Source organism: Ictalurus punctatus, chromosome 25 (genome assembly GCF_001660625.3).
Source record: "Ictalurus punctatus breed USDA103 chromosome 25, Coco_2.0, whole genome shotgun sequence".
In the NCBI taxonomy this organism is placed as follows: domain Eukaryota; kingdom Metazoa; phylum Chordata; class Actinopteri; order Siluriformes; family Ictaluridae; genus Ictalurus; species Ictalurus punctatus.
The window spans coordinates 5,022,952-5,049,487 of NC_030440.2; the positions used below are offsets into that span (position 1 = coordinate 5,022,952).

At 40.4% G+C, this 26,536-nt stretch overlaps 1 protein-coding gene across 4 annotated transcripts; it reads left to right on the forward strand.

The window, feature by feature from the left end:
• Positions 1-9,156: 9,156 nt before the first annotated feature.
• On the forward strand, positions 9,157-18,567 carry LOC108257728 (uncharacterized). 4 transcript variants are annotated; one of them, XR_008393469.1, is made up of 4 exons: positions 9,157-10,088; positions 16,399-16,956; positions 17,066-17,259; positions 18,368-18,567. XR_008393469.1 is itself a non-coding variant. In XM_053675902.1 (3 exons), the coding sequence occupies exon 1, from the start codon at positions 9,181-9,183 to the stop codon at positions 9,784-9,786; it is 606 nt and encodes a 201-aa protein (XP_053531877.1). In that variant the 5' UTR covers positions 9,157-9,180; the 3' UTR covers positions 9,787-9,889; positions 9,992-10,088; positions 10,387-10,904. The 4 variants fall into 4 exon arrangements, 3 of the variants coding, with proteins under 3 accessions (XP_053531877.1, XP_053531875.1, XP_053531876.1); XM_053675902.1 differs by lacking the exons at positions 16,399-16,956; positions 17,066-17,259; positions 18,368-18,567 and adding an exon at positions 10,387-10,904 and having other exon boundaries at positions 9,157-9,889; positions 9,992-10,088; XM_053675900.1 differs by lacking the exons at positions 16,399-16,956; positions 17,066-17,259; positions 18,368-18,567 and adding an exon at positions 10,387-10,904.
• Positions 18,568-26,536: the final 7,969 nt, after the last annotated feature.

Consider the following 26,536-nt stretch of genomic DNA (forward strand, 5'->3'; position numbering starts at 1 on the left):
AAATCTGAATTCTCTACCATTACAAAAATGGATATATCCATACATCGTGTAAAAATGAATATGTGCACCAATTTCTTGCTTTAAGTCCAATCAAGAATAAATCTTATTTTTATGATTATCTATAAACTTTATTGACCATTCTAATTTGTTAAATAATTACTTTTTCAGACTTGTACGTCCAATTCATACAAAACTTAGCATGCATCATCCACAGACCCTCATGACAAAAACTGATTAAAACAATTTAGATTTGTTTTATCGTTGCGAAGATACAGGCTATGTTTCTGGGTGTGGCCCATAATGACTAAGTGACCTATATCTTCTGAACGCAATATTTAAACTTCACAAAATGTGGTATACACGGACAACAAGACATTCTGAATAAACATGAGTTTCATGAATTTCTGATGCTCTGGGTGCTAACTGCAATTTTTAAAATATCAGCTATTTATATCAATGAGAATGAGAAATGGAGGCCGTAATACTAATGTTGTCCTCCAGAAAGTGGCACAGGATAACAAATACTTTTAGGTCTCATAGCTTAAAATCTGTTTAAATGATTCAATAGATCAACTATGCATAAAATTCATTATACTTTCATAAAGGTTAATAAAGGCTAAATCAATCTTAGTCTAATCAGTTTGCAAATAAATCTGTGATCTCCACAATACCTTCATTTTCATATATCCTAAATAATGAAAACGTTTGCCAAGTTGCCTGACTGAATTTATTGCTGTCTAATTAAAATTAAATGACAATATTATTTGTCTATTGTAATATTACATAGAATAATAATTCCATACTGAGACACTTAAAGACTCATATTATATTAGAAAAGAGACATGGCCAATCATATAACTGTATCGTCTACACGAGACATCGGTGCTTGGGCCCCGGTAATCGCCGCTTAAGGCTATATTTGTATGTTGTCTTTCTTGTAAGGTGTCCTTGAGTGTTATGAAAGGTGGCAACAAATATAATGTATTATTATTGTTATTATTATTATTATTATTATTATTATTATTATTGTGTAGTTCTCCCATCTGACCATGCAGCGTCCTTCCTGGGTGTTGTCCCAGGAAACACCCAGTGTTGTCCCAGTGTAGTGCCATGTTACTCTTCTGATTTATAGCCCAGATACCAATGTACTTGAATGGTTTTCCATTTTTGTTTCACTATGATACTTGCTGTCCACTGGTTAATTTTGTTCTGACTTTAGTCCAAACCTGACACCTTCACATTCATCATGGACTTGAAGGGGATGTTTTGGGCTGAGCTGGTGCTTGGGGAAATAGCACACCGTCCAGTGTCTTTACTATGGCTTTGAGTAAGGGGTCTCACTGAGGAAACTATTTGGAGTGCTATTGTGCGCGGTGCCTTTACTGTTTTGACTCCTGTCCTCAAGTCAGTATCACACTGCTGGTACTGGCAGTGTCAGGCTCTTTTAAGAACTCACTTACCCATGATACGTCACTCACTGTAGGCCAATCAGCTTCCATTACCATTCCATTTCTTTCCAAAGAAAAAAAATGCTTTTTACTGCATTAAAACTCATGTTGTGTTTCAATAATAGGGATTGCTGCATCCATGGAACTGTCATTGCCATATCATTGCATATAGGATAAAAAAAAAAATGCTTCTTTTCTCCATATGTAGCTAGTAGCATTTTAAAGCATGTTAAAGCACAAGTGAGGTTTAAGAGTGTTGTGGATAAAAAATGTCATAAAATAAACATAAGGGAGACCTAGCATTCAGCAAAGGGGAGAGGAAGGACTGACGACGGGCACCTAGACACATAGAAGCGGGATTAGGCGGACATTGATAAATTGGAAAAACACTTTAAAGATCTTTAAGTATAAAGAAGTATAAGTATATGAGCTGAGGAGTGCTACCACACGCACACACACACACACACACACACACATACCCACACACTCTCGTACAGTCAAGGGCGGGCAAGTAGACATAACACATACACATTCTCTCTCTCACTCACATACTATTATAACTTTATAAGAATAATAAAAAGGAATATTTAGATATTATAAGGGTAATATCGCATAATAATAATAATACATATATATATTCTTTATAAAAAACAGAATAATAGGATATGTGGGACAGTAGAAAGGTAATATAATGATATTAAGAAGTAGGAAGTACAGTAAACCGGTTTTTCAAGCAGGATATATATATTAAGAGATATAGAGCAAATATGAAAATAAAATATAAACTAGGAATACAGGAAAATATAACTTACTCATGATTCAGATGGTGAAGATTCTTGTAGATTGAAATTCTCGTCTCGCAAGGAAGGCCTTAATTTTAAGAAAGAACCATGAGGAGCCATTTCTAAGGGTGGCTGAGTCAAGCTGCCACCCCCCCACGAGATAACAATAAGACCAAGGTCACTCTAGATTGTTTAGTCTTGTCCACTTTCTATTTTACGGGTAATTCAAATTCTCTGGTTTCGATTCTCTGGGTAACTGAAAATCTCTGGTTTTTGTTCTCTGGGTAACTGAAACTCTCTGGTTTTCACTTTCTGGGTTATTAGAAATGCCTGGGTTCTGATTTTATATGTAAATTAAAACCCCTGGTTTCAATTCTATGTGTAAGTGAAATAGCCCTTTTCTGGAACATAAGGTAGATGAGCTTTTTTTTTTAACCCTATTGGTAGTGAGATCATAGTCTTCTTGAAATATATGGGTTATTTAGTGTGTAAATACAGTATAAATACTGGAGCTTAAGCTCAGGGAATTGGGATCACCTCTGAGAATTCTCATCGGTGTGGATCTCATGTGGTGGAACGGAACAATAAAGCTGGACCCTTGCTTCTTCTCACTCACGGCTGGTGTATTTTTTCTATCTCCAACTGGGCTCAGAGGTAGATGTGAGTATTGGCTTCTAAGCTGAATTTTAAATGTTTTTGGGTAATAGGCTAAATTTGAGCCAACAAGAGGCCATGCTACATCCCCGCAGTCAGCAGAGGGCAACAGTGGCGCACAGCGAGAGTTACCGGGGGAACTCAGTTACCCAGAAATCTCCAGACTGATTAAACAGGATTGCCGGCACCTGCCAGGCAGGATACTTAAGGCTAACATTTCATGCAGTTTCCGCACACATTTGTAGAGAAGTGACTGCTTTGATATGTAAGACTTTTGCTAAAAGAATAAAAGAAAAGGAATTTTAAAAAAATATGAATTAGAAAAGAAGCTGTAAAGAAAAAAAGAAAGAGTGATTTAAGGAAAAGGAACAACTAGGAAAAGAACACAAAAAAAAGAGCACAAACTAAGAAATCTCTAGCACTGTGTGTAAATCTCTTCAAGATTTCTAAGTTGTGGGAAACTATTTCTATTTTGATATCTTATTTGTCTCTATTTATTGAGGAATATTGCTTTGTTTAGTGTGCCATTTTGGTGTGTCCTTCATGTAGTTTACCTGCCTCCTACTAGGTGTACTTACTAAACCTACTTATTAAGTGTCAGACAAGTTTTGAGTATGGAGTGTAGGCTTTTCCTCCCTTCCATAAGTTCACACCTTTTGCTGAGTCTTTGTGTGACTTAACTTTTATGTAACTTGGGCATTTGGGTAAAATACCAGGAAATTGTATTTAAAAATTGGTTGGTAGTAAAAACATTAGGTTGTGTTTTGTTTAAACCCTGCATCTGAGATCAGTTTTTTGACCCACACTTCTTGGTACAATTTGGTATGCAGAAGCAGACTTTATAAATACAAGTATTGGGTAACGCATTACAACAAGTGCATGAATAATCATGAATAAATATTTTAATATGGAAATAATGAGTTAAGGTATATACTAATAGACCCCATACCATCAAGGAGTAGTTTTAAAGTAAGACTATTTTTAGTGTTCTCCAGTAATATTGGCATCTTTGGTAAACATGAGCAAAAGAGGTTGTGAAAAATTCTGTTTAACCTCTTTTGATTTGTTAATTCACAAAAATACTCTGCACTCGTTGATAAACAACTGCAAACAAAGCACAGGTTTACTTAAAAAATCTGTTAAATGTGTGCCATAATTAACACCTTTACAACTTGTCAAGCCGCTTTCTGAGACTTGAGGTACCCCTAGGGGTTGTTATTGGCTCCAGCGTGTCTGGTAATTGCTGCTTTTGGCAGGTTGTTCTGGCATTGAGAATAACTTATTTTGACTCCGTAGCTGCAGTATTATAAATTACAGAATTTATCTTCACAATGGCTGCTAAGAATGACCACAAACCTTGCAATTCAGTCTCTGTGGTGTTGTTATACAACCAAGGTAGCATAATGGTCATATGGTAGGAGTTTGAGAAATCATGGAAGGATATGCAACGATCCAGAAGATCCAATCAGGGGGTGAATGTGGGTAGTCACATCTTCGCTTGGTCTGTTTACACTGAAACAGGAGCTTGGAGTTTTCAAACTAAAACAGTCTTCTGCATTTCCAAAAATCTCCATCTTTGAGGGTCGAAAATGCTGGAGTAGTGTAGACAACGGGTGTAACCGTAACAAAAATTATGCGTTTTATAACGAAAACACTCTAGTGTAAATGTGGCCTTGCTGACAGCAGATAAAAAGCACAGGAATTAGTAAAACGGGCAAAAAAAAAAAAAAAGGAGGTACTGCTTCAGGAATGTATGGAATACTAGTCTCTTACTAGTCCAACACCACTGCTACCAGTAACTAACCTCACACTTGCAGTAATTCTCCTCAGCTGTGTTATTTCTGTGAGAGAAAAAAAACTGAGCACGTTCACCTCACACCTCCAGGGTTGGGGGTTTGAGTTCCACCGTGGCCCTGTGTGTGCGGAGTTTGCATGTTCTCCCCGTGCTGTGGGGGTTTCCTCCGGGTACTCGTTTCCTCCCCCAGTCCAAAGACTTGCATGGTAGGCTGATTGGCATGTCCGTAGTGTATGAATGGGTGTGTGAGTGTGTATGTGACTTTGCCCTGCGATGGATTGGCACCTTGTCCTGGGTGTACCCTGCCTTGTGCCCGATGCTCCCTGGGATAGGCTCCAGGTTCCCCATGACCCTGAAAAGGATGCGCAGTATAGAAGATGGATGGATGGTGAAAAATACTGTGCAGGAGTCATCGTTTCCATGGTGACTCCTGAAATTGGTGATCCATTTTCAATGTCTATGTACTTGCACATGTATACTCATCAGTGTGCACATGCGCACTGTTACCAGTTGGAGGTTGATTAACTTGCAGGTATTCTGGAACCTACATGCTGAGTGAGCAAGTTTCAAGAGTTCAGTGTATGAGAATAAATTAACCTTAATTTCTGAAATATTTCCCTGGACATTTGGTTAGCAAACATGGCATCATGGACTATCCAAATATGAATGAATGCCTTTATTGTCACTATACAAATGTACAATGAAATTAAGAGCCACTCTTTTTTTTTTTTTTTTTTTTTTTTTTTTTTTTTTGTGCCAACATGTACATAAAATAAATACCAAATACTATAGACACTATATAAACAGTATAGACACTATATACCTATACTGTGAAATCAGTACGTGTGTGTCTTTAAAACGGTTATAGCTTTTGGGAGAAAAAACTATTCTTGAATCTATTAGTCCTTGTTCTGATGCACCTGTAACGTCTCCCTGAGGGCAACAGATTAAACAGATCAGAGCCAGGGTGAGAGCTGTCCTTAATAATGGTTTTTCCTCTGCTGAGGCAACAGGAGGTGTAAATATCCATCAGGGAGGGGAGAGGGCAGCCAATGATCTTCCATGCTGCTCTTATTACTCTGAAGCCTCTCCCTGTCTGCCACGGTGCAGCTGCCGTACCATACCGTGATACAGTATGTCAGCAGGCTCTCGACGGACAAGCGGTAGAAGGTCAGCAGCAGATTGGGGTCCAGATTGTACTTTCTGAGAACCCGGAAGTGTAGCTGCTTTTGAGCCTTCTTAAAAACTGCTGTGATGTCTGTCCAGATGTCAGCAGAGATAAGGACGCCAAGAAACCAGAAGGTGTGGACCCTCTCCACACACTCACCATTGATGAAAAGGGGGGCTAGCTCAGTGTTGTGCTTCCTGAAGTCTACCTTGGTTTTCTTAGTGTTTAGAGCCAGATTGTTCTCTGAACACCAGGCTGCCAAGTTCAGGACCTCTTCTCTGTACGCTACCTCATCTCTCTTTGAGATGAGTCTGACCACTGTGGTGTCGTCAGCAAACTTGATAAGGTTGTTATTGTGGCCCGGACTACAGTGTAGGTGTACAGACTAGGTGTAGAGACAGTACAGGAGGGGGCTCGGCACACAGCCCTGTGGAGAACTGGTGCTCAATGGGCGAGTGGAGGAGAGGTGGGGTCCGAGTCTCGCTGTCTGACACCGGTTAGTGAGAGTCCTTAATCCAGGCACATGTGGGGGGGCTGGCCAAGAGTGACCAATTTGGTGATGAGAATATCTGGAATGATTGTATTAAAAGCTGAACTGTAATCCACAAAAAGCATCCAGACGTAGCTCTGTTGCTGCTCTAGATGTCGCAACATGGAGTGGAGAGCTCTGGCGATAGCAATCTCTGTGGATCTGTTTGCGCGTTACGCAAACTGATAAGGATCGAAGTCTGGGGGGAGGTAGTCCTTGATGTGCTGAAGAACCAATCTCTCAAAGCACTTCATAATAACTGGAGTGAGGGCCACAGGACGATAATCATTTAGGCTAGTAGTGGGAGTCTTCTTTGGTACTGGAATGATCATGACTGATTTTAGGCAGGACGGGATGACTGCTTGGGCCAGGGAGAGATTGAAGATGTGGGCAAGCTGGTGGGCACACAATCTGAGCACCTTACCAGGTACTCCGTCTGGGCCAGTAGCCTTCCTGGGATTCACTGCCAGAAACATCCGTCTAACATCGTGTTCCCTCACAGTAAATAGAGTGGTGCAGAAACCAGGAGGGGATGGAGGCAGGGCTGGACTGATGGAGGAGCCAGATGAGGGTGGAGGCAAGGCTGGAGCAGATGAGTGCTGTTGTGATGTTTCAAAGTGAGCAAAGAAGCAATTTAGCTCCTCTGCCAGCATTACACTAAGGTCTTTGTCGTTTGATGTCTTGTATGCCCTGCCACACCTCCAGTTTATTTTTACTGGATAGGTGGGATTCTATGCTCCTCTTATGGTCTGCCTTAGCTTCCTTAATACCACCTTTCAGGTTGGAACGAGCGGCTCTACACAGAGCTCTATTACCAGACCTGAAGGCAGCGTCGCGGGCTCTGTGGAGTGTGCGGACCTGGTTGGTCATCCAAGGTTTCTGGTTTGGGAAAACCCGATGTTTTTGTCCAGTCAAATTTCCGATACAGAACTTGATAGTACAGTACCGTTCCTGTTAATGTTTCTAGCTCCTGGTGTTCAAATAATCCCTGTCTGTCAAGCAGTCTTGTAGTTTGGAGAATGCATTGTCAGGCCAGATGGTAAGTCTTTATAGTGGGTGTGACACTGCATCTGAGGGTGTTGTAGGCAGGGGAGAGCAGGAGGGAGAGATGGTGTGAGGTGGGGGAGAAGAATGGCTCTATACGCATGCTTAATGTTGGAGTAAACATGATCCAGAGTGTTCTCCCCTGTAGTAAAACACTTAACATGCTGATTAAAATTTTGGGAGTACAGTCTTCAAGTTCACCTTAAAGTCTCCTGCAATTATGTGAACACTGTCAGGATAAACCCGCTGCTGTTAGCTTATGGTGTTCAACAGGAGAGAGAGAGTGCCGTGTTCACATTGGTGTTGGGTGGAATATAAACAGCTGTGATGATCACTACTGTTGGCTCTCGGTAGAAAAAAGGGCTGACATCTTACAGACATGTACTCAAGGTCAGGGGAACAATGTTTCCGTCATTGTTCCGTTATTACACCAGTTCTCATGCACATACATACAGAGCCCCCCCTTACCAGAGTCCTCAGTCCTGTCCCAGCGGAGCAAAGTACGACCTGCTAGCTGCATGCTAGCTGCATGCTAGCATCGGGTATCCTCTGATGAAGCCAGATTTCAGTGATAATCAAAACACAACAATCATGAACATAGCGATTTCCAGCTAGTTGTAATTCCAAATCATCCATTTTATGCACTAGGGATCTGGCATTGGAGATATAGGCTTGGTAAAGGTGGCTTGTGTGGTTTTCTTAGCCTTAACATAACACCGGGCCTGAATCCCCACTTCTGCTTCCTCTCCCTCCTACGTCTGCACCACCTCCTGGACCCGACAACAATCCACGGAGATCCCGGCAATCTCGCTATGTCATCTGGGATGTTGTGCGTGTGATGAAAGACTCTCAAAATGGGTATCTGGTGCTGGCCCCCAATATCCATAAGGTTCTGGCTTGTGTAGCAAATGTTCGCAGAACCGACAATACACAAACAAGTAATAAAGAAATGATACAAAAAAACAACAAAGGAGAGCCGTGAGCCGCTGCGACTGGAGTCCACCAGCATGGTCCTAAAATGTGAAAGATCTGTAGAGATTCTCTATGGAGGAATGGTCTTGGATCACTTGCCATGTATTCTCCAACCTCATCAGGCATTATAGAAAACTAAGGCCCTGTTTACACTAGTGCATTTTCATTTTAAAATGCATGACTTTGTGTAAACGATTTGTATATTATTCAGTGTTTCAGACATATACTTTTTTGTATCATGCATTAAATCTCCTCATTCTGAACAATTTTGCTTTTAGGACCACTGCTGTCGATCAAATTCATTAAATATTTGAGATTATTTTAAAAACCTAATTTTGCAAACTAGACCTAGGTTTTTTGCTCAGCCTCAATGAAACCACTGCAGTACAATTCTCTGTACTCTCTAGGTCAATTATATGAAATGTGAAACTTTACCCTTTGGATAGCTATAACAGTGTCACTTAGAAAATGGGTGTGGTAAAATCTACTCAAAATCCTGTAGATCCTAAACAAAAAGTAAAAACTGTGAGGATGTGCAACATATAATTGGAAAGATGCATGCACAAACCTTTATGGAGATTGGACAGTAGGTGGTGCTATAACTGTTAAAGCTCCTTTTTTTTTTTTTTTTTTTTTTTTTTTTTTTTTTTTTTTTTTTTTGGATAAACAAACATCCAAGACTAGCTTGTAGCCCGCTAGCATCACCTACCGCTAGCCTTGTTTATGTTTCACATTTCTCACTTACCGCTGTTCTGTTTTTTAAAAAAAAAAAAAAAAACCCAAGACAAATGTCTGCTGTCTCTCCGGTTTTGAGTGCAGATGAGGACTCGCTCGAGCTTCACATGGTGCGGCTGGAACTGGAGGATGTGGAGAAGCAGATCCGCGGCCTACTCGACAAGCAGGCCCAGCTGCTGGAGCGACAAACTGCGCTGGAAACATCTTGTGCCTCTGCCCACATATCCAAGGTAAGCACACAGCGTGGTATTTCCACTCCCAGCCCCTCTACGCCGTGTGTTTCTCTGTGCAGGGACCGTGCACCTAGGACTTTCCCAGCCGTGGTCTCCGTCACGCCGGCGCCAACACCCCTCGGGCCTTGGGTGAACCAGCGGCGAAAGGCGCGGGCTGGACCCTCTCCACCTCCGGTGTTCGAGATTCCAACCAGGAACCGCTTCGCCCCTCTCCGCCAGACCAGACCCAACGCTGTGATCGTCGGGGACTCCATTGTGCGAAACGTCCGTGTAGCCTCATCTAAAGGTAAGGTGCGCACACACTGTTTTTCTGGTGCTTGTGTCCTTGATGTCGCTGCGCAGGTATCCGGGATCCTGAAGAAGGACGAGCGGTTGTGCTGCACGCGGGGACGAACGACACCAGGCTGCGGCAGACGGAGGTTCTGAAGAAGGACTTCTCCAGCCTGATCGAGACGGTACGAGGCAGATCACCCACCGCGAAGATCATCGTCTCTGGACCTCTTCCCACATACAGACGTGGAGCAGAAAAGTTCAGTAGACTTCTAGCATTAAATGATTGGTTAGTCTCTTGGTGTAATGAGCAGAATCTGGTGTTTGTCAATAACTGGAATCTGTTCTGGGAGCGTCCTAGGTTGTTTCGTCCTGATGGCCTGCACCCCAGCAGCCTTGGAGCGGAACTGCTTTCAGACAACATTTCCAAGGCGCTACACTCCAAGTGACTGCCTACCGTAAGTACATCTTCCAATAATAACAACATTCAGTATAATCAATGTTCAATTAAAAATCCGGCAAAGGTAATACATACTATAGAGACTGTCTGTTCCCCGAGCTATACAAATGTATATAGAAAATCTCGGAAAGTCTATCTTCGTAACCTAATTAACATAAAATTAAATCATATTGAATGCACAGCCAGCACTTTTGATCTGAGGCTAGGACTATTAAACATTAGATCCCTTGCGTCTAAGGATCTTATTGTTAACGACCTCATTACTGATCAGGAATGTAATTTAATGTGTTTAACAGAAACTTGGATTAAACCAAACGAGTACATAGCATTAAATGAAGCCAGTCCTCCTGGATACAGTTATGTACATCAGCCTCGTTCAACTGGTAGAGGAGGAGGTGTTGGACTCATCCATAGTAAAAATCTAGTCGTCACACAAAAATCTAAGCATAAATTTAATTCTTTTGAAATTCTTTATACCAGTTTAAGTTATGTAGCCACAAAAAAATAAGTCAATTCTTCTAATTATTATTTACAGACCCCCAGGGCCATATACTGAATTTTAGTGAATTTGCAGACTTTGTCTCAAACCTGGTTGTGTCTGTAGATAAAGCATTAATCGTCGGAGACTTTAATATTCATTTTGATAACCTGGAAGACCCTCTAAGAATAGCGGTTGTGTCCATCTTAGATTCAGTAGGGATTAATCAGAACGTAATCGGGCCTACTCATAATGGTGGTCACACTCTTGACCTCATACTAACATACGGACTAAGTATAGAAAATATCATTTTTCCGCAGTCTGAAGTTGTCTCAGACCATTCTTATCTCGTTCATAATACGTATTGATCATAATATTTCCGCCTCGCTACTGCATAAAACGTACCTACACATCAGCTATTGCACCGAGCTTCATAAATAACATCGCAGAAACATCAATTAGATTTGGATCACCGTCAGATCACACAGAACTCGATCAGGCGACTGAAAGCTTGGAGTCAACACTCCGCTACACGCTAGATAGAGTGGCTCCACTCAAAAGGAAAATAATTAGAGAAAAAAAGTTAGCACCCTGGTATAACCATCAAACGCGAACTTTAAAGACAACTCGACAATTAGAATGTAAATGGCGTCAAACCAAACTGGTGATATTTCAAACAGCATGGAAGGAGAGCCTACTGAAATATAGGAAATCTCTTGGCGATGCTAGAAAAATCTATTTCTCCACCTTAATAGGAGACAACAAACAATTCTAGATTCCTTTTCAACACAGTAGCAAAATTAACTAGGAATAAAACCACTACAGAGAGAAACAGTCAATCATTACATAGCAGTGAAGATTTCAATAAATTTTTCATTGATAAGGTTGAAAATATTAGACGTGAAATACAGGCCATTAAATTAAAACTGGACAGTACTGTAACAAACCCATTACATGACAATGTAGCAATGTCAGATCAATGGTTAGAGTGTTTTGCTCCGCTTAGAGAGACCAAACTAGCTACATTAATCTCTTTAGCCAATTCATCAACTTGCATACTAGATCCCGTACCTACATGTTTGTTTAAACAGATTTGTCCAGGAGTAATTGAACCACTTTTAAATATAATCAATTCTTCCCTAAGCACTGGCTATGTACCTAAATCACCTAAATTAGCAGTTATTAAACCCTTGATTAAAAAACCTGATCTTGACCTGACTCAATTGTCCAGCTATAGACCAATATCAAATCTCCCCTTCATCTCTAAGATTTTAGAAAAGGTTGTAGCAAAGTGGTTATGCTCGTACTTTGATACATTTCATGAATGTTATTCCTATCTGTCAGGATTTAGACCTCATCGTAGCACAGACAGCATTAGTTAAAGTAGTAAATGACCTTCTACTGACTTACGATCAGGGTTGTGTCTCGCTGCTTGTGTTACTCAACCTTAGTGCAGCTTTTGATACTATAGATCACACTGTTCTCCTTGACAGATTAGAAAATGTTGTTGGTATTAAGGGAACAGTCCTCTCCTGGCTCAGGTCTTATCTGACCGATCGTTATCAGTTCGTAGATGTAAATGGTGAATTCTCCATGCGTACTGAGGTTACTTTTGGAGTTCCACAGGGTTCTGTTTTAGGCCCACTGCTCTTTACTTTATATATGCTACCCCTAGGTCAAATTATTCGTAAACATGGAATTAGCTTCCACTGTTATGCTGATGATACACAGTTGTATGTTTCAGCGAAGCCAGAGGACAGACAGAAGCTTAGTAAAATTGAGGATTGTGTAAAGGACATTAGACATTGGATGTTAACTAACTTCCTTCTACTTAATTCTGATAAAACAAATACTTTTATTAGGCCCACGTGTAGCTAGAAGTAATCTTTCTGATCACATGGTTACTCTGGATGGTCTTTCTGTTTCATCATGTACAGCAGTTAAAGACCTTGGAGTGATTATTGACTCCAGCCTATCATTTGATGCTCATGTAGATAATATTACTAGGATAGCCTTCTTTCATCTCAGAAATATTTCTAAAATAAGAAACATATTGTCACTACATGATGCAGTAATACTAGTTCATGCATTCGTCACCTCTAGATTAGATTACTGTAATGCCATACTGTCGATGTTCCAGTAGGAATATAAATAAGCTCCAGTTAATCCAGAATGCAGCTGCTAGAGTCCTAACTAGAACTAGAAGATATGACCCTATCACACCGATATTATCAATACTGCATTGGCTCCCAGTAAAATCTCGCATTAACTATAAAATACTTTTATTAACCTATAAAGCACTAAATGGTCTCGCGCCACAATATCTAAGCGATCTTTTGGTTTTATATGATCCGCCACGCCTACTTAGGTCAAAAGATTCAGGCTATTTGACGGTACCTCGAATAGTGAAGGCTACAGCAGGGGGGAGAGCTTTCTCTTATAGAGCCCCACAGTTATGGAACAGTCTTCCTATTAGTGTTCGGGACTCAGACACAGTCTCAGTGGTTAAGTCTAAGCTTAAAACGTATTTGTTTACTCAAGCCTACCCTGACTAGATTCTGTTCTAGTACTTCGCAGTCATAATTATCTTTTTTCTCCCTCTCTCCTTTCGCCGAGCCCCACACGAATTTATGGAGATACTAGAGATCCAGATCCTTTCTGCCTCTGGATCTCAAATCTTCTTTAATTCCAGACTGCTGGGACTACGGCTGCTCCTAACGCCATACAGACTTCATATAAATCCATAATGAACTTTTTCACACTAACTGTTACCCAGATGAGGATGGGTTCCCTTCTGAGTCGGGTTCCTCTCAAGGTTTCTTCCTCTTAAAACATCTTAGGGAGTTTTTCCTTGCCACCATCGCCACTCAGTGGCTTGCTCAGTTGGGATAAATTCGCACCTTTAATATCTGTATACCATGTTGATATTTCTGTAAAGCTGCTTTGAGACAATGTCTATTGTAAAAAAGCGCTATACAAATAAAATTGAATTGAATTAAATGGCTTGAACTCCAATAATTGCTGCTTGCAGCTATATTTTGTTTATTTTCCTTGTTCAATTAGATAGGCTGTTTTTTTAGACTTATAAAAGTGTAAATTATTAATAATAAATGTTAGGCTACATTTAAATATATGTAGGAGAATACATCAATCACTGCCATACAGTGAGGGGGGAAAAAAGTATTTGATCCCCTGCTGATTTTGTACGTTTGCCCACTGACAAAGAAATGATCAGTCTATAATTTTAATGGTAGATTTATTTGAACAGTGAGAGACAGAATAAAAACAAAAAAATCCAGAAAAACGCACGTCAAAAATGTTATAAATTGATTTGCATTTTAATGAGGGAAATAAGTATTTGACCCCTCTGCAAAACATGACTTAGTACTTGGTTTAAAAACCCTTGTTGGCAATCACAGAGGTCAGACGTTTTTTGTAGTTGGCCACCAGGTTTGCACACATCTCAGGAAGGATTTTGTCCCACTCCTCTTTGCAGATCTTCTCCAAGTCATTAAGGTTTCGAGGCTGACGTTCGGCAACTCGAACCTTCAGCTCCCTCCACAGATTTTCTATGGGATTTAGGTCTGGAGACTGGCTAGGCCACTTCAGGACCTCAATGTGCTTCTTGTGCCACTCCTTTCTTGCCTTGGCCGTCTGTTTTGGGTCATTGTCATGCTTGAATACCCAGCCACAACCCATTTTCAATGCCCTGTCTGAGGGAAGGAGGTTCTCACCCAAGATTTGACGGTACATGGCCCCGTCCATCGTCCCTTTGATGCGGTGAAGTTGTCCTGTCCCCTTAGCAGAAAAAAACCCCAAAGTATAATGTTTCCACCTCCATGTTTGACGGTGGGGATGGTGTTCCAGCGGTCATTGGCATCAACTCAACTCGCCGTGTTTGGAGGAGGAGGAATGCTGCCTAAGAGCTCCATTTTTGTCTCATCTGACCGCAACACTTTCACCCAGTTGTCCTCTGAATCATTCAGATGTTCATTGGCAAACTTCAGACGGGCATGTATATGTGCTTTCTTGAGCAGCGAACCTTGCGCGCGCTGCAGGATTTCAGTCCTTCGCAGCGTAGTGTGTTACCAATTGTTTTCTTGGTGACTATGGTCCCAGCTGCCTTGAGATCATTGACAAGATCCTCCCATGTAGTTCTGGGTTGATTCTTCACTGTTCTCATGATCAGTGCAACTCCACGAGGTGAGATCTTGCATGGAGCCCCAGGCCGAGGGAGATTGACAGTTCTTTTGTGCTTCTTCCATTTGCGAATAATCGCACCAACTGTTGTCCCCTTCTCACCAAGCTGCTTGGCAATGGTCTTGTAGCCCATTCCAGACTTGTGTAGGTCTACAGTCTTGTCCCTGACATCCTTGGAGAGCTCTTTGGTCTTGGCCATGGTGGAGAGTTTGGAATCTGACTGATTGATTGCTTCTGTGGACAGGTGTCTTTTATACAGGTAACAAACTGATATTAGGAGCACTCCCTTTAAGAGTGTGCTCCTAATCTCAGCTCGTTACCTGTATAAAAGACACCTGGGAGCCAGAAATCTTTCTGATTGAGAGGGGGTCAAATACTTTTTTCCCTCATTAAAATGCAAATTAATTTATAACATTTTTGACGTGCGTTTTTCTGGATTTTCTTGTTATTCTGTCTCTCACTGTTCAAATAAATCTACCATTAAAATTATAGACTGATCATTTCTTTGTCAGTGGGCAAACGTACAAAATCAGCAGGGGATCAAATACTTTTTTCCCTCACTGTAGTTGGTAGCCAACCTTAATGAATTTGGGCTATTGAACTCTATAAAATAGCCTGGGAACTGGGGCTTTCAACGTACTTTTAAGGTAGTGTGATACCTTGACATTTCCGCGCATGGAAACTGAGCATGTTCCTGATGACTACCAGTAAAGCTAGCTAGTAAGTATGTAGCTAGCCAAGCCATTGACTTTGTGCAGGTGTTAAAAATATAACATTGTTAACTAACGTTGGCTAGCTAGTCACGACAAGCTAACATAACTTCGCTACAATGAATGACTACCATTTTTCCGAAAGGATAAATGAAGTAATTCAACAGTATAGTAAAATATCCTACTGTGCTTTTCATAAAGAATAGCTTAACTTACCCCTTGGTTCATCTTCTGTTTCACTATCGGCCCAATCCACACCACAACCACCAACACTTTGAGCAGGTGAAGACTTGAATTTTAAGACCTGAATTTGAGGTTGAAAAATAATGTGTTGAAATATTACCTGACGAATAATGATGGCATTTTAACAACTGAATATTTTGGAACTGTATTTTAGGAAGGTGAATGTGTGCCTTGAATTTTGAATGCTGGAATTTTTTTCAATTAAAATATACAAACCCAATGAATTGTAGAGGAAACTAACTCAAGCATTGATATTGCAGTGTTTTTTTTTTTTTGTTTGTTTGTTTTTTTTTCTTCGATTTGTCAAATTGCTGGGCAGAAAAATTCAAGTACTGTCATAGCGATTTGTGGTGTGTTCGGGGTTTTTTTTTTTCTTTTTTTTTTTCAATTTATTTAATTCAACATGCCATTTTGCCTTGAGGACATTTGGCATTATTATACTTCTATATCTAAACCTGACTCTATAATCACAGCAGCTTTTGATAGGATCCTCACTTGTTAGAAAACAATCCGTTATAACAACCCAGTGATCTCAATGAATGGACACTTCTGCATTTGTATTTGCATCAGTACCCCTCGTTGCAACAAAGTCGACTAACATTGCAGCAGAGTGAATGAGGCAAATGGATGTTTCGTGTGTTGTAATTTAATGTTTTTTTTTTGTTTTTTTTTTCCAGATTGACTGCTATGCTGTCCATGGTATGACCGATGACAGCTAATTAAATACGTGCCCAAAATTGGAGATCGGCTAGCTATCCGGCAGTACTGCAGTAGAGAAGTAGCTGCATTGGAAGGAACCACCGCAACTATCTCTAAGGCTACAGAAAGCCTGATGGCAAAAATAAACCAAAGACTGGCCTCCAAGAGAAGTCGTGGGGATGATTGTTCAGAAAAAATGTCTGATAACTGTAATGCTCTGAAAATGGAGCATGCTTTTCAAATGGGATTGTTTGAAGAACCAGGGGGCTCATGTATTCAGGTAAAACAGAAAAGGGGCGGAGGGATCAGACATTTGAAAGCATTGAAGACTACTACAATGGCACAGCTGTTGGAGGCTGGCAAAGAACCCCCCCCACACACACACACACACACAAGGGAAAAGCAGGTGCTCGCACACCCGCTCACATGCTCCACAGCGCGCTGCTTAAAGGGGAACTCGTGACATGTTGATGCATAAGAGTTACCTTGCTTAACTCCCCTGGTCGGACTTCTGTTCGGGTTCCAAGTGAACAGAGGTTGGCATTGGTATGACTAATAACTTTAAAATAAAGTCTTAGCTAACTGAGACCTTCAGTAAAAAATTTACTAAATCCCTACCATTTATTTTTGTCATGTCTTCTACAGGTGCAAACCTCCTAGTTTCCCCGAATATCCAGGTCCGATTCATGAAGTCGGGTAGTATGTTTACTAGAACACCCCAGGCCCACACATGTGGCTGTGTTGGAAGTCCCAAACAACTATGCGTCATACCCAGAGTTGGCTGACGAGTTCATTAATGTTCTTGATGCAAACATGTGGGTCATGGACATGATTTAGTGGTAAGTGACTGGTGTGAGTTTAAGTCAAAATTACATTTTGTGAATTTGATTGGGAAACCCATCTGCTTGTGGCCAGCTTGGTAGAGAGAGGGGATATCAGGATAAAACATTGTCATACATGCGGCATATATAGATGACATGCATGAGTCCATGCAACATAAACGATGGTATGATGCATACAAAAGGGAGGTTGGATATAGGCAAGTAATTTGCCAGGTTATAAGGATCATGGTTGGATTTTTTGAGATACTTTGATCACTGATATTTGACAATTGTGGTACATATCTGGGATTTTTAAATACTTTAAAGGACTCATCGTATGCTTTTCCGTCTTCCCTTACCTTTGTGTATTTATAGATCTTGTTGCATGCAAATGGTCTGTACAGTTAAAGCCAAAGGACACACCAGAGGGCGTAGCTCTCTCCCGCAGCAACTATTTTTCTCAAATGCCTGAAACGTCTTTCCTTCCACTTCAGTGACATGATGCAATCTCATAACACTTAGGGTGAGCTAACCAATCGGAGCACACTGGGCTCATCAGAGGTGGGGTTTTAAAGACACAGGAGCAAAAGGAGCACTAACAGTTTTTCAGACATAGGGTGGATAGAGATATTCAGTATGAGTAAACGTACTGTGTTTTGGGAACACTGAAGCATGTAAATCTATTCTAGTAGATGTCCCAAATAAAATTAAAAACATTGAAAATAAGCATACAATGGGCTCTTTAATTTGTTTCATTTTATAAGGGCAGTGCATGCATAAGTAGCTTAGTAGGAATGGGGTCTAGTAAGCACATCGATGATCTAGACGAGGATGTCAGGGAAGTGAGTAGTATAACAACTGAGGTTATGTGAAGTCAGTATAAGTATTGGATTTGTAAGATAAAAGTGTAAAGCAATCAGGAGTGACACACCATGCCATGTATGGAGAACCTCTTCAAAACTCCAAACCAGGAAGTGCTTAAATATTACTCAGGACACCAGCACAAACTCCACCTGCAGGAGACACGGGTAGCACACAGAAGAGGAGAAGCTAGGCAGGGCTGTGAAAGTCCGTACATCTGTATTTGCATGTGTGTTCATATCCATGTCCTGTTTGTCTGTTGTAGGTGGTTTGATGCCTGGCTGCCTGGGGAATCCTCTGAGGGACAGCATATTTACTTGTTTTTCTATGTTTGTAAATGTTAAAAGGGATAAATTATTTATATTTAGGTGTGATGGTTCTCACTTTGTTCTTGTTCCATGTTTTTTTGCAAAAAATAAAATTTTGCTGTGTGTGAAGATGCTTTTCTTTTTCAAGCTGTCCAAGGATAAAAGACCAGAGGAGTTATTTCACAAACCAAATTTGTAAGATAATTTTGAAGACTTGGCAATTGTCATTTTGGATTTGTATTTTCCTGATTTCAGAGTTACCATTTCATGACTTCATCTGCCACTACATGGCCAGTTAGTCACTTCACACCTGTTTGAAAGCACAAATGGTTTCAGGAGGTCTATGAAGCCACCTATGAAACTATAGGCAAAGGAGTGTATTACCAGGCAACATTTAATATGCTTTCATAAAAAAAGTTCCATCATTTTTGAACATTGTTTATCAGGTGCTTTACACCTTATCCCACAAGTTACTGTAATAAAGACAGACTCTGACACAATGACATTTAAAAATGCCCTGACTGAGAAGGACTGATGGCTGTACAATTTCACAAGCAAGTAATGGTATGTATTGGAGACACAGCAGGAATCACATTTACTTTCTTCTTGCTACACAAGCATGCAAATTCAGACCCTGTATGTAAAGGCAGTCAATAACAATGCTGCTTTGTATAGGTTTATAAAATAAATTCAATATGCACACATGACTTATGTATAAGCAAGCAAATCCAGGGCGTATTACCACCTTGTAAAAGTAACTACAGACATACGAACTATTGAAACAAGCAATGCAGTGAGTACCAATGTCAGTGTATAGCTTTGAAAAAGCAACTCTAGACATTTAACTCTTTCAAATAGGGAGTGGGTAGGGGCCCTGCTGATAAGTGTATTCATGAAAACAAACCGGCAAAGCAATGTGTACTAATGACAGTGTAAAGGTTTACAAAAGGAACTATAGATATTAAACTATGTCTATATTCTGTATTGCATGTCCATCCTCTGGGGAGGATAGGAGAGGGTGTTTAATAGTATAGTCAGTTCCTTTCGCAGGGAAAATGCGTCTGAAGAGAAATGTTTAACATGGAGTGTTTGTTTTACTGTGTGGGGTTATTTCATTTTTGTGTAAACACACTGTTAGGAAAGCATTATGTTTGAATGTGTACATATGAGTAGAATATTTGTTTTGTGAAATAAATGAAAACAAAATGTTGATTGTGTTTAGGGAGTCCTGGTTTGCCTTTGAATAAAAAGTTTGGGAGGTAAAACGTTTTTTAAGAAAAGAATCTGTTTAAAAGAATTGTACGTACTACGTACCTTCTAAAACGATCTTTTTAGTTCCTAAAGGTTTAAAAGAGCTGTTATTAAAGAATCCGTATTACAAGGCTTCCAAAAGAGACAAGCCTTTAGGAAGTAAAAATGATTAAAAGAGCTGTTTAAAAAAAGAATAGCACGTATTACATGAATTCTAAACAAAGATCCTTACGAGGTAAAAATGTTAAAGTGCTGGCTAAAAGAATCGCTGTTATGTTCCTCGCTAAACCCCGCTCACACATGCATGTTTTCAGACACTCCTCGCTCTCTCTCTAAACACACCTATACCCGTGTTTTTATCGTAGCCAGTACGTTCTGTCATGCTGTCAATCATGGTAGAACTAGTGTGATAATTTATGGCCTCTGCACTTCTCAGGACGACATCTCTCTAGCTAAAATAATTTATGGTCCTTTGTTTCTTCCTGACCAAGAGTTTATGACCAGGGGGGTCATGGTGTGATCCTATCAGCTTGTTTTACGATAATGAGTGTCTGTGGGGATGTTAATGGGGTTTTAAATAGCATCTTAAGATATTATGGTTGAAACACAGAAGACAGTCTGCAACTAACTGATACAATGGCTATAACCTATAAGAGACTCTGATGAAAAGCGTGAGGAGTTAACTTTTGCTCCAAGAAAAAAACAATATTAGTTTGTCAAAAATTCTTCATGGGGGTGACCTTGTAAAGGAGCTGGTGTTTAACCCTGAGCAGGGTGTTACCAACTCCGGAGAACCTCTCTTAAGACCACCCTCATACTGTGGTGATTAAAACGGGGTGGCCTATGTCACAGTGAAACACATTACGAAGATGTCTCAAGATTCTACATACGCCTGCTACAGCAACACCCCGGAGATAGCACCAGCTCTGCCTGACGACAACGATAGAATCCTTGCCACAAACATACGACAACAGGTGGCTAGATAATTTCTGCAAGGAATTAGAATATCACAACCTAAGCTTCCTTACAACTCCGTACAGAATCAGTGGCTCTTTTACTCTTTTCAGTGGCTCAGACGGCTTCAATCTGATGCGTTCAAGATTATAAAGGCGACAGTCGTGGTCCTTCTGGAGCATGTTATCAATAAAAAACTGAAAGAACTCTGTTTGGGGTGCGAAGTGGATCATCTGAGTCAGCTTAGACACTCCTGTCTGTTTGAACCTGACGCGTATTTCTTTGACAAATACTTTAAGGAACTATCGCGTGATTTGCTCAAACCTGGGCTTAAACATTTCATCGCTCAAGCATTGAGTTGGGGTGGTTTGCGGGTTAACCCCCAGAGAATTCACGGATCGGTGGATGCTGTTCTACACGAGCTGTGCGACAAAGTGTACATCGTGCAAAGGCTTAACAAGGTCAGAGAGAAGCTTGTGGATGTCAGCTGCGAGCAGATCGTCTATGACACCGTGGACAGCTGGAAGGGGATCGCACTAGTCATTTGAGATGGGGAATGTGTGTAGCGCTACAGGATTAGCAAAGAGTCTGCTTAAACGCAGTATTAGGTGCGAGATGTCCAGTCTATTGTACAAATGCCTTACGGACTGTGTTGGTGTATCCGTAACTGGACTGATTTGGGACGTGTGTATTAATGGCGATCCGATTTTGGTTTCTATCACAAAAATATTAGATATTGTGACTGAATGTGGCAGACGTATTAGAATTGTAGACATTTTATGTATGTATACATGTGTATGATGTGTGTGAAATTCTGCTGTCGGGAAATGACCAGACTGTTGTCTGTGAATAATCGACGCATTTATAGCATATGTGGTTGACAAACACTGAGAATAAAATTCCTACACTCCCGTGATGATGTATGATAACGTTTATGATATTTTACTGAAATAAATACCATGAAGTTTAAGACATCTGTTATTCTTTTGTGTTTGTTAGTGTCGACATTTCGGGGGGGGGTGAAAAAAGTCTATTACACACCTTCAATTGCGGGGTCTTTTGGTGGTAAAAAAAAAAAAAAAAGTTTAAAAGACGGCGTTTTAAAAGAAACTGGTTCGTTTAACAGATAAACAAGTTTCGGAGTGGCTCGCCGGCGAGGATGCTTACACGCTACACAGAACTGCACCGCTAAAATACAAAAGAAATCGTGTTTTTGTTTATGGTATTGATGTGCGGTTTCAGGCAGATCTGGTCGATATGTCTGCATACGCCTAGGAAAACGACAACGTTCATTTTCTGTTGACCTGCATAGACATGTTTAGTAAATATGCAGTAAATGTGTATAAAGCTTTCCAATCTATACTAGATGAGGGCAGGGTGCCCTGTAAACTACAGACAGATAATGGGAAATTATTTTTTTAATAAACAAAGCATGACAAAATAATACAACATTTTGCAATAGCCACCGATTTAAAAGCGTGCATCGTCGAACACTTTAATAGAACCTTTAAAAGGGCGGATGTGGAGATATTTAACTGCTACAAACTCCAAACACTATCAATATTCTACAAGACATCACGGATGGATACAATGCCAGCTATCACAGGAGCATTAAGATGAGACCTATTGATGTGTCCAAAGAAAATGAATCCGATGTGTATTAAAAACCTATATGGTCCTAAAGACTGCCCCGGCGTGACCCCTAAATTTAAATATAAAGCTGGTGACATTGTTAGAATTTCTAAAGTAAGATGTCCCTTCACAAAAGTTTATAAAAAAAACTATACGCACAAGTTTTTCACTATAACAGAATGCATATCACGCGAACGTCCCGTCTATAGATTGTGTGATTATGACGGTGATGTGCTCGATGTTTGTTTTTTTATGAAGAGGAATTACAAAACATTTAAAGTGGAAAAAATTTTAGACAAGAAGAAACAAGGTCGAAAAACAATGGTTTTGGTTACATGGCTCGGATGGCCCTCAAAATTCGCATCGTGGATTGACCAGAAAGAATTGGTCGATGTACAGACCCCATAAAACATTAAATATTAAAACCCCATAAACAGGGGATTGATATTGAAACTACGGACCAGGTTCTTGAAAGATCTGGCATGACCTATGCGCCTTTTCAGGCTGACATTAATGCGGGGTTTTACAGCATCTATATTTATACCGATATCATATAATACCAGACGGTGGGTGATTTCTACGTGCTGCTACTGTGATGTGTACATATAGAGGGGGAGAACCACAAGATTGTTAGTGTTAGATACGACACCCCACACTATGTATCGGTTAATAAATCGTCCGTCAGAGAGAGAACCACACAGGTGAAAAATTATCAAAATCGAGACATGCGCTTCAGTTATGGGAAGGTGGGTGCCAAGCTGCATTTTAGACCTGTGAAACAATTTGTTTAAAAAAGTCATATTTCAATAGTCACCACACAGACCCTATGTCCAATATTACCAGAATCAAGCGGGGAATGGGCTCCCCGGTTATGCAGTGGGTGGAGTTATGTATGGAGCCATGTTAGGGGGCATGTTTAGAGGTCTCTTTAGAATAGCCATTCCTTTGCTAAAACGCAGTTTTAGCATAGCCAAACCACATCTTAAATCAGCAGCAAAAAACATACTAACCGATATTAGCAATACATTATCGCATACGTTTAATAATAACAGTAATAACACTCAAGATGGATCTGGACTAATGGTGATGGCTCGCAGAAGAGCATCTAAACCACCAGGGGCTCGGAGGAGTGGCCAAACGATGAAGAAAAGAAAACATAACACCAAGAAATCGTCAGTTGTAAAACGCAAACACAAGAAGACACCAACCAGCTCTACAGCAAAAAGAACTGCTTTAAAACAATATTTTACACCATGTCTTTACTACACAGTATGTCAGAAGAATGCTTAAAAACCGAACTGGACCTATTCACAGTACCATTAACACAAACCGTTATTGAAAAAAAAAAAATACATATATAGAAGTACCCCCGTTGTCCGCTATATCAGAAACATCGCCTCTGGAGGTTTTTTTTATAGCGGGGACTGGTGAGGATTATGTGGACCTAAACAACACCCTTGTTTTTTTACGTCTCAAAATCACTAATGCAGACGGCCGAGACATAGCAGACGGAGCCCCGTGGGACTTATTAACTATGCCGGATCAACAATATTTTCACAAGTAGACGTGTCGCTTGGAGACCGTCTCATATCAAAAAGTTCCAACACATATCCTTATCGTTGCATAACAGTGTCTCACGAATTATGGTAAAGACTCTCTTGAAACTCTATTCTCAGTGGTGCTCTTTTACAAAGACACTGCCGGTCACATGGACATAACGGACCCCACAGGTGGTAATAGAGGTTTGACCAAACAAGCTGCATTTACCAACGCCAGCAATGTTGTTGAACTACTGGCCCCCATTCACAGTAACGTATTCTTTCAAGAAAAACTAATGCTTAACGGCGTGGACATTAAAATTCGCATGACGTGAGCAAAAGATGAATTCTGTTTGAGTGACGCTGTGGCCTATGAACTAAACATAATGTTAGCTTCGCTGTTTGTGAAAAGTGTCTGTATCGCCAGGTGTGAGATTGGGGCACACACAAGCATTGCTCTCGACGCCAGCCAAATACCTCATCGACAGATTATGTATGAAAAACTTCTGAATTCCTGTAGGCTCGCGTGTTTGTAATCAAGAAAACTTGTTCTTAGGAATGCTAACAAAATCCGTTGTTCTGGCTATGGTTGATAATGACGCGTTTACAGGCTCGTATAATAAAAATCTGTTCGCATTTAAAAACTATGACCTAGAATTTTTGGCAGTTTATCTGGATGGGCAGCAGCACCCCGCTAAACCTCTGCAGCCTGAATATGGAAGTGGCTTTGCAGTACGTGAATTTTACCAGTTAGCGCTGGCTTCTGGAAAAAATCTTTATCAACCTCTAGCTATTGATGGGGAGGATTTTCTGCATGGGTATACCCTTTATGCGTTTAATCTCACGCTGGACGAAGACTGCAGTCAAAATGTGTCGCTTATCAAGTCTGGGAACATTAGGCTAGAAGCACGTTTTAGACAACCTCTACCCCGAACTATCAACTTAATTGTTTATGCCATATTTGACAGCATCATCGAAGTGTCAAATCACAGACAGATCCTGGTTGATTACTATTAATAGGCAAAATGGACACCATCCATTTTTGGACTATAATGGATAAGATCTCGTTTAATACCCATTTTTTCGGCGTACTCCCGTGTGACCACCTACCAAAAGCCCCCTTAAGAAAATTACCATCAGTGGTGATAATTAACACGCATCCTTCAGGACTCCCGGGTGAACACTGGCTAGCCATCTACATAAACGAGGTCGGCGTGGGTTCTTTTTTCGACAACATTGGTAATAAACCAGATGACAATCATTTTCCACAGAATATCAAAAACTTTCTAAATTGTAATTCTAGAGTGATTCAACATTCAGCAATACAAGTCCAAGATTTTTCGGCAGAGACCTGCGGGCAGCATTGTGTGTTGTATACCGGCGATTTTATTAAGGACCAGATGGTGTCAGAATTTATTAAAAAAAAAAAAAAAAAAAAAGGTCTTTGTAATGAAAATGTTTTCAAATGTATTTGTTGTGTTCAGACAGGTGAAATGTTAATCTAACACTAGATTTTTTTCAATAAAAACAAAGACCAGAGGTTTCTTCTTTTGACATTATTATTATTATTATTATTATTATTATTATTATACATACACCACATACAGCAATACAGATAACAAGATCATAAACAGTAGAAAGCTTGTGAATTAAAAACGTAGCCACTGACTCACGTCAAGAGTGGGTGATTTGAATACAGGGCCATCTGAATAATTTGATTGTGCTGATGGCGTGCTCAGAAGTATTTGTTTTTTTACGATTCTTAGACGAGTTGGTTATAGGTGAAGTCGATTTGGTTTTGAAAGAGTTAATTGCGTGTCTGACAATGTACCGTTGAGTATGGTATGTTTAAAGTAGCAAAAGCCTCCAGAAATTTGAGCCAGCCGACAGGTCTTGGGGCATCAGAAATCTTTTGCAGAGCCGTGATGCCTTTAACTTAATCGAGCATGTGTGAACCAGGGATTGTTCTACCTTTAAACACAAACTCCCCCGAATCATCCCAAGATGTGACCGCTTTCATTTTAGACATTTTATCTAAAATGTAGCGAGCATTTTTTACACACCTCTGTGAAACATTCTTCAAAATATCAGCCACTAAGTTATCTAAATCGTCGTGGGGATTTACGTCGGGCGGTGCAGATGGCTTTTCTTTTTCAGGACGCTCAGTCTGCATAGGCGTCAATGTTAATGAGTTGTTTTCACGGTCCCCTTGTTTAGCAATTGTTAAGTGCTGTAAAACACTTGTGTATAACTTCGCTTTTTCATAACTGTCCAAGTCAGAGCGGTGCAAAATATTTCTTATAGCTATGTCCAAATCGTTCTCCACAATTTGCTGAATCGATTCGCCTGTTGTCCCGGTCTTTAGTTTATCCAACTGGTGCTGCGGGACTAAACATTTTCTCTGCGTACTCCATCCCCCTGTTATCTAGAAGCAATCAGGCTGGAGATGAAAGGGATAGCCACGCTTAAGAGCGGTAGAAGAAAGCCACCCTGTTGATTTATTACACGTCTCTTTCTTTTAACACCAACCGTCTTATCCGCTACAAATTGGATTACGCTTTTCCTTTTTTGAGTTTCTGGTATTGTTGAGATGTGAGGGGTATATTGCCGTAGAGAACATTAAGCGCTACTTCACACAATGTCGCACTGAGTTCGTCTGTGGCAGTTTCTAAAATAATCCGTCTTTGTTTGGGTGATGCTTTTAATATTTTTAAAAGCGGCAGGTTTCTACAAAGTCTGGCAGACATTTCG

Excerpts from the sequence above, each read along its gene's own strand:
- LOC108257728 (XM_053675900.1), top strand. The coding sequence starts at position 9,181 with ATGTCTGCTGTCTCTCCGGTTTTGAGTGCAGATGAGGACTCGCTCGAG.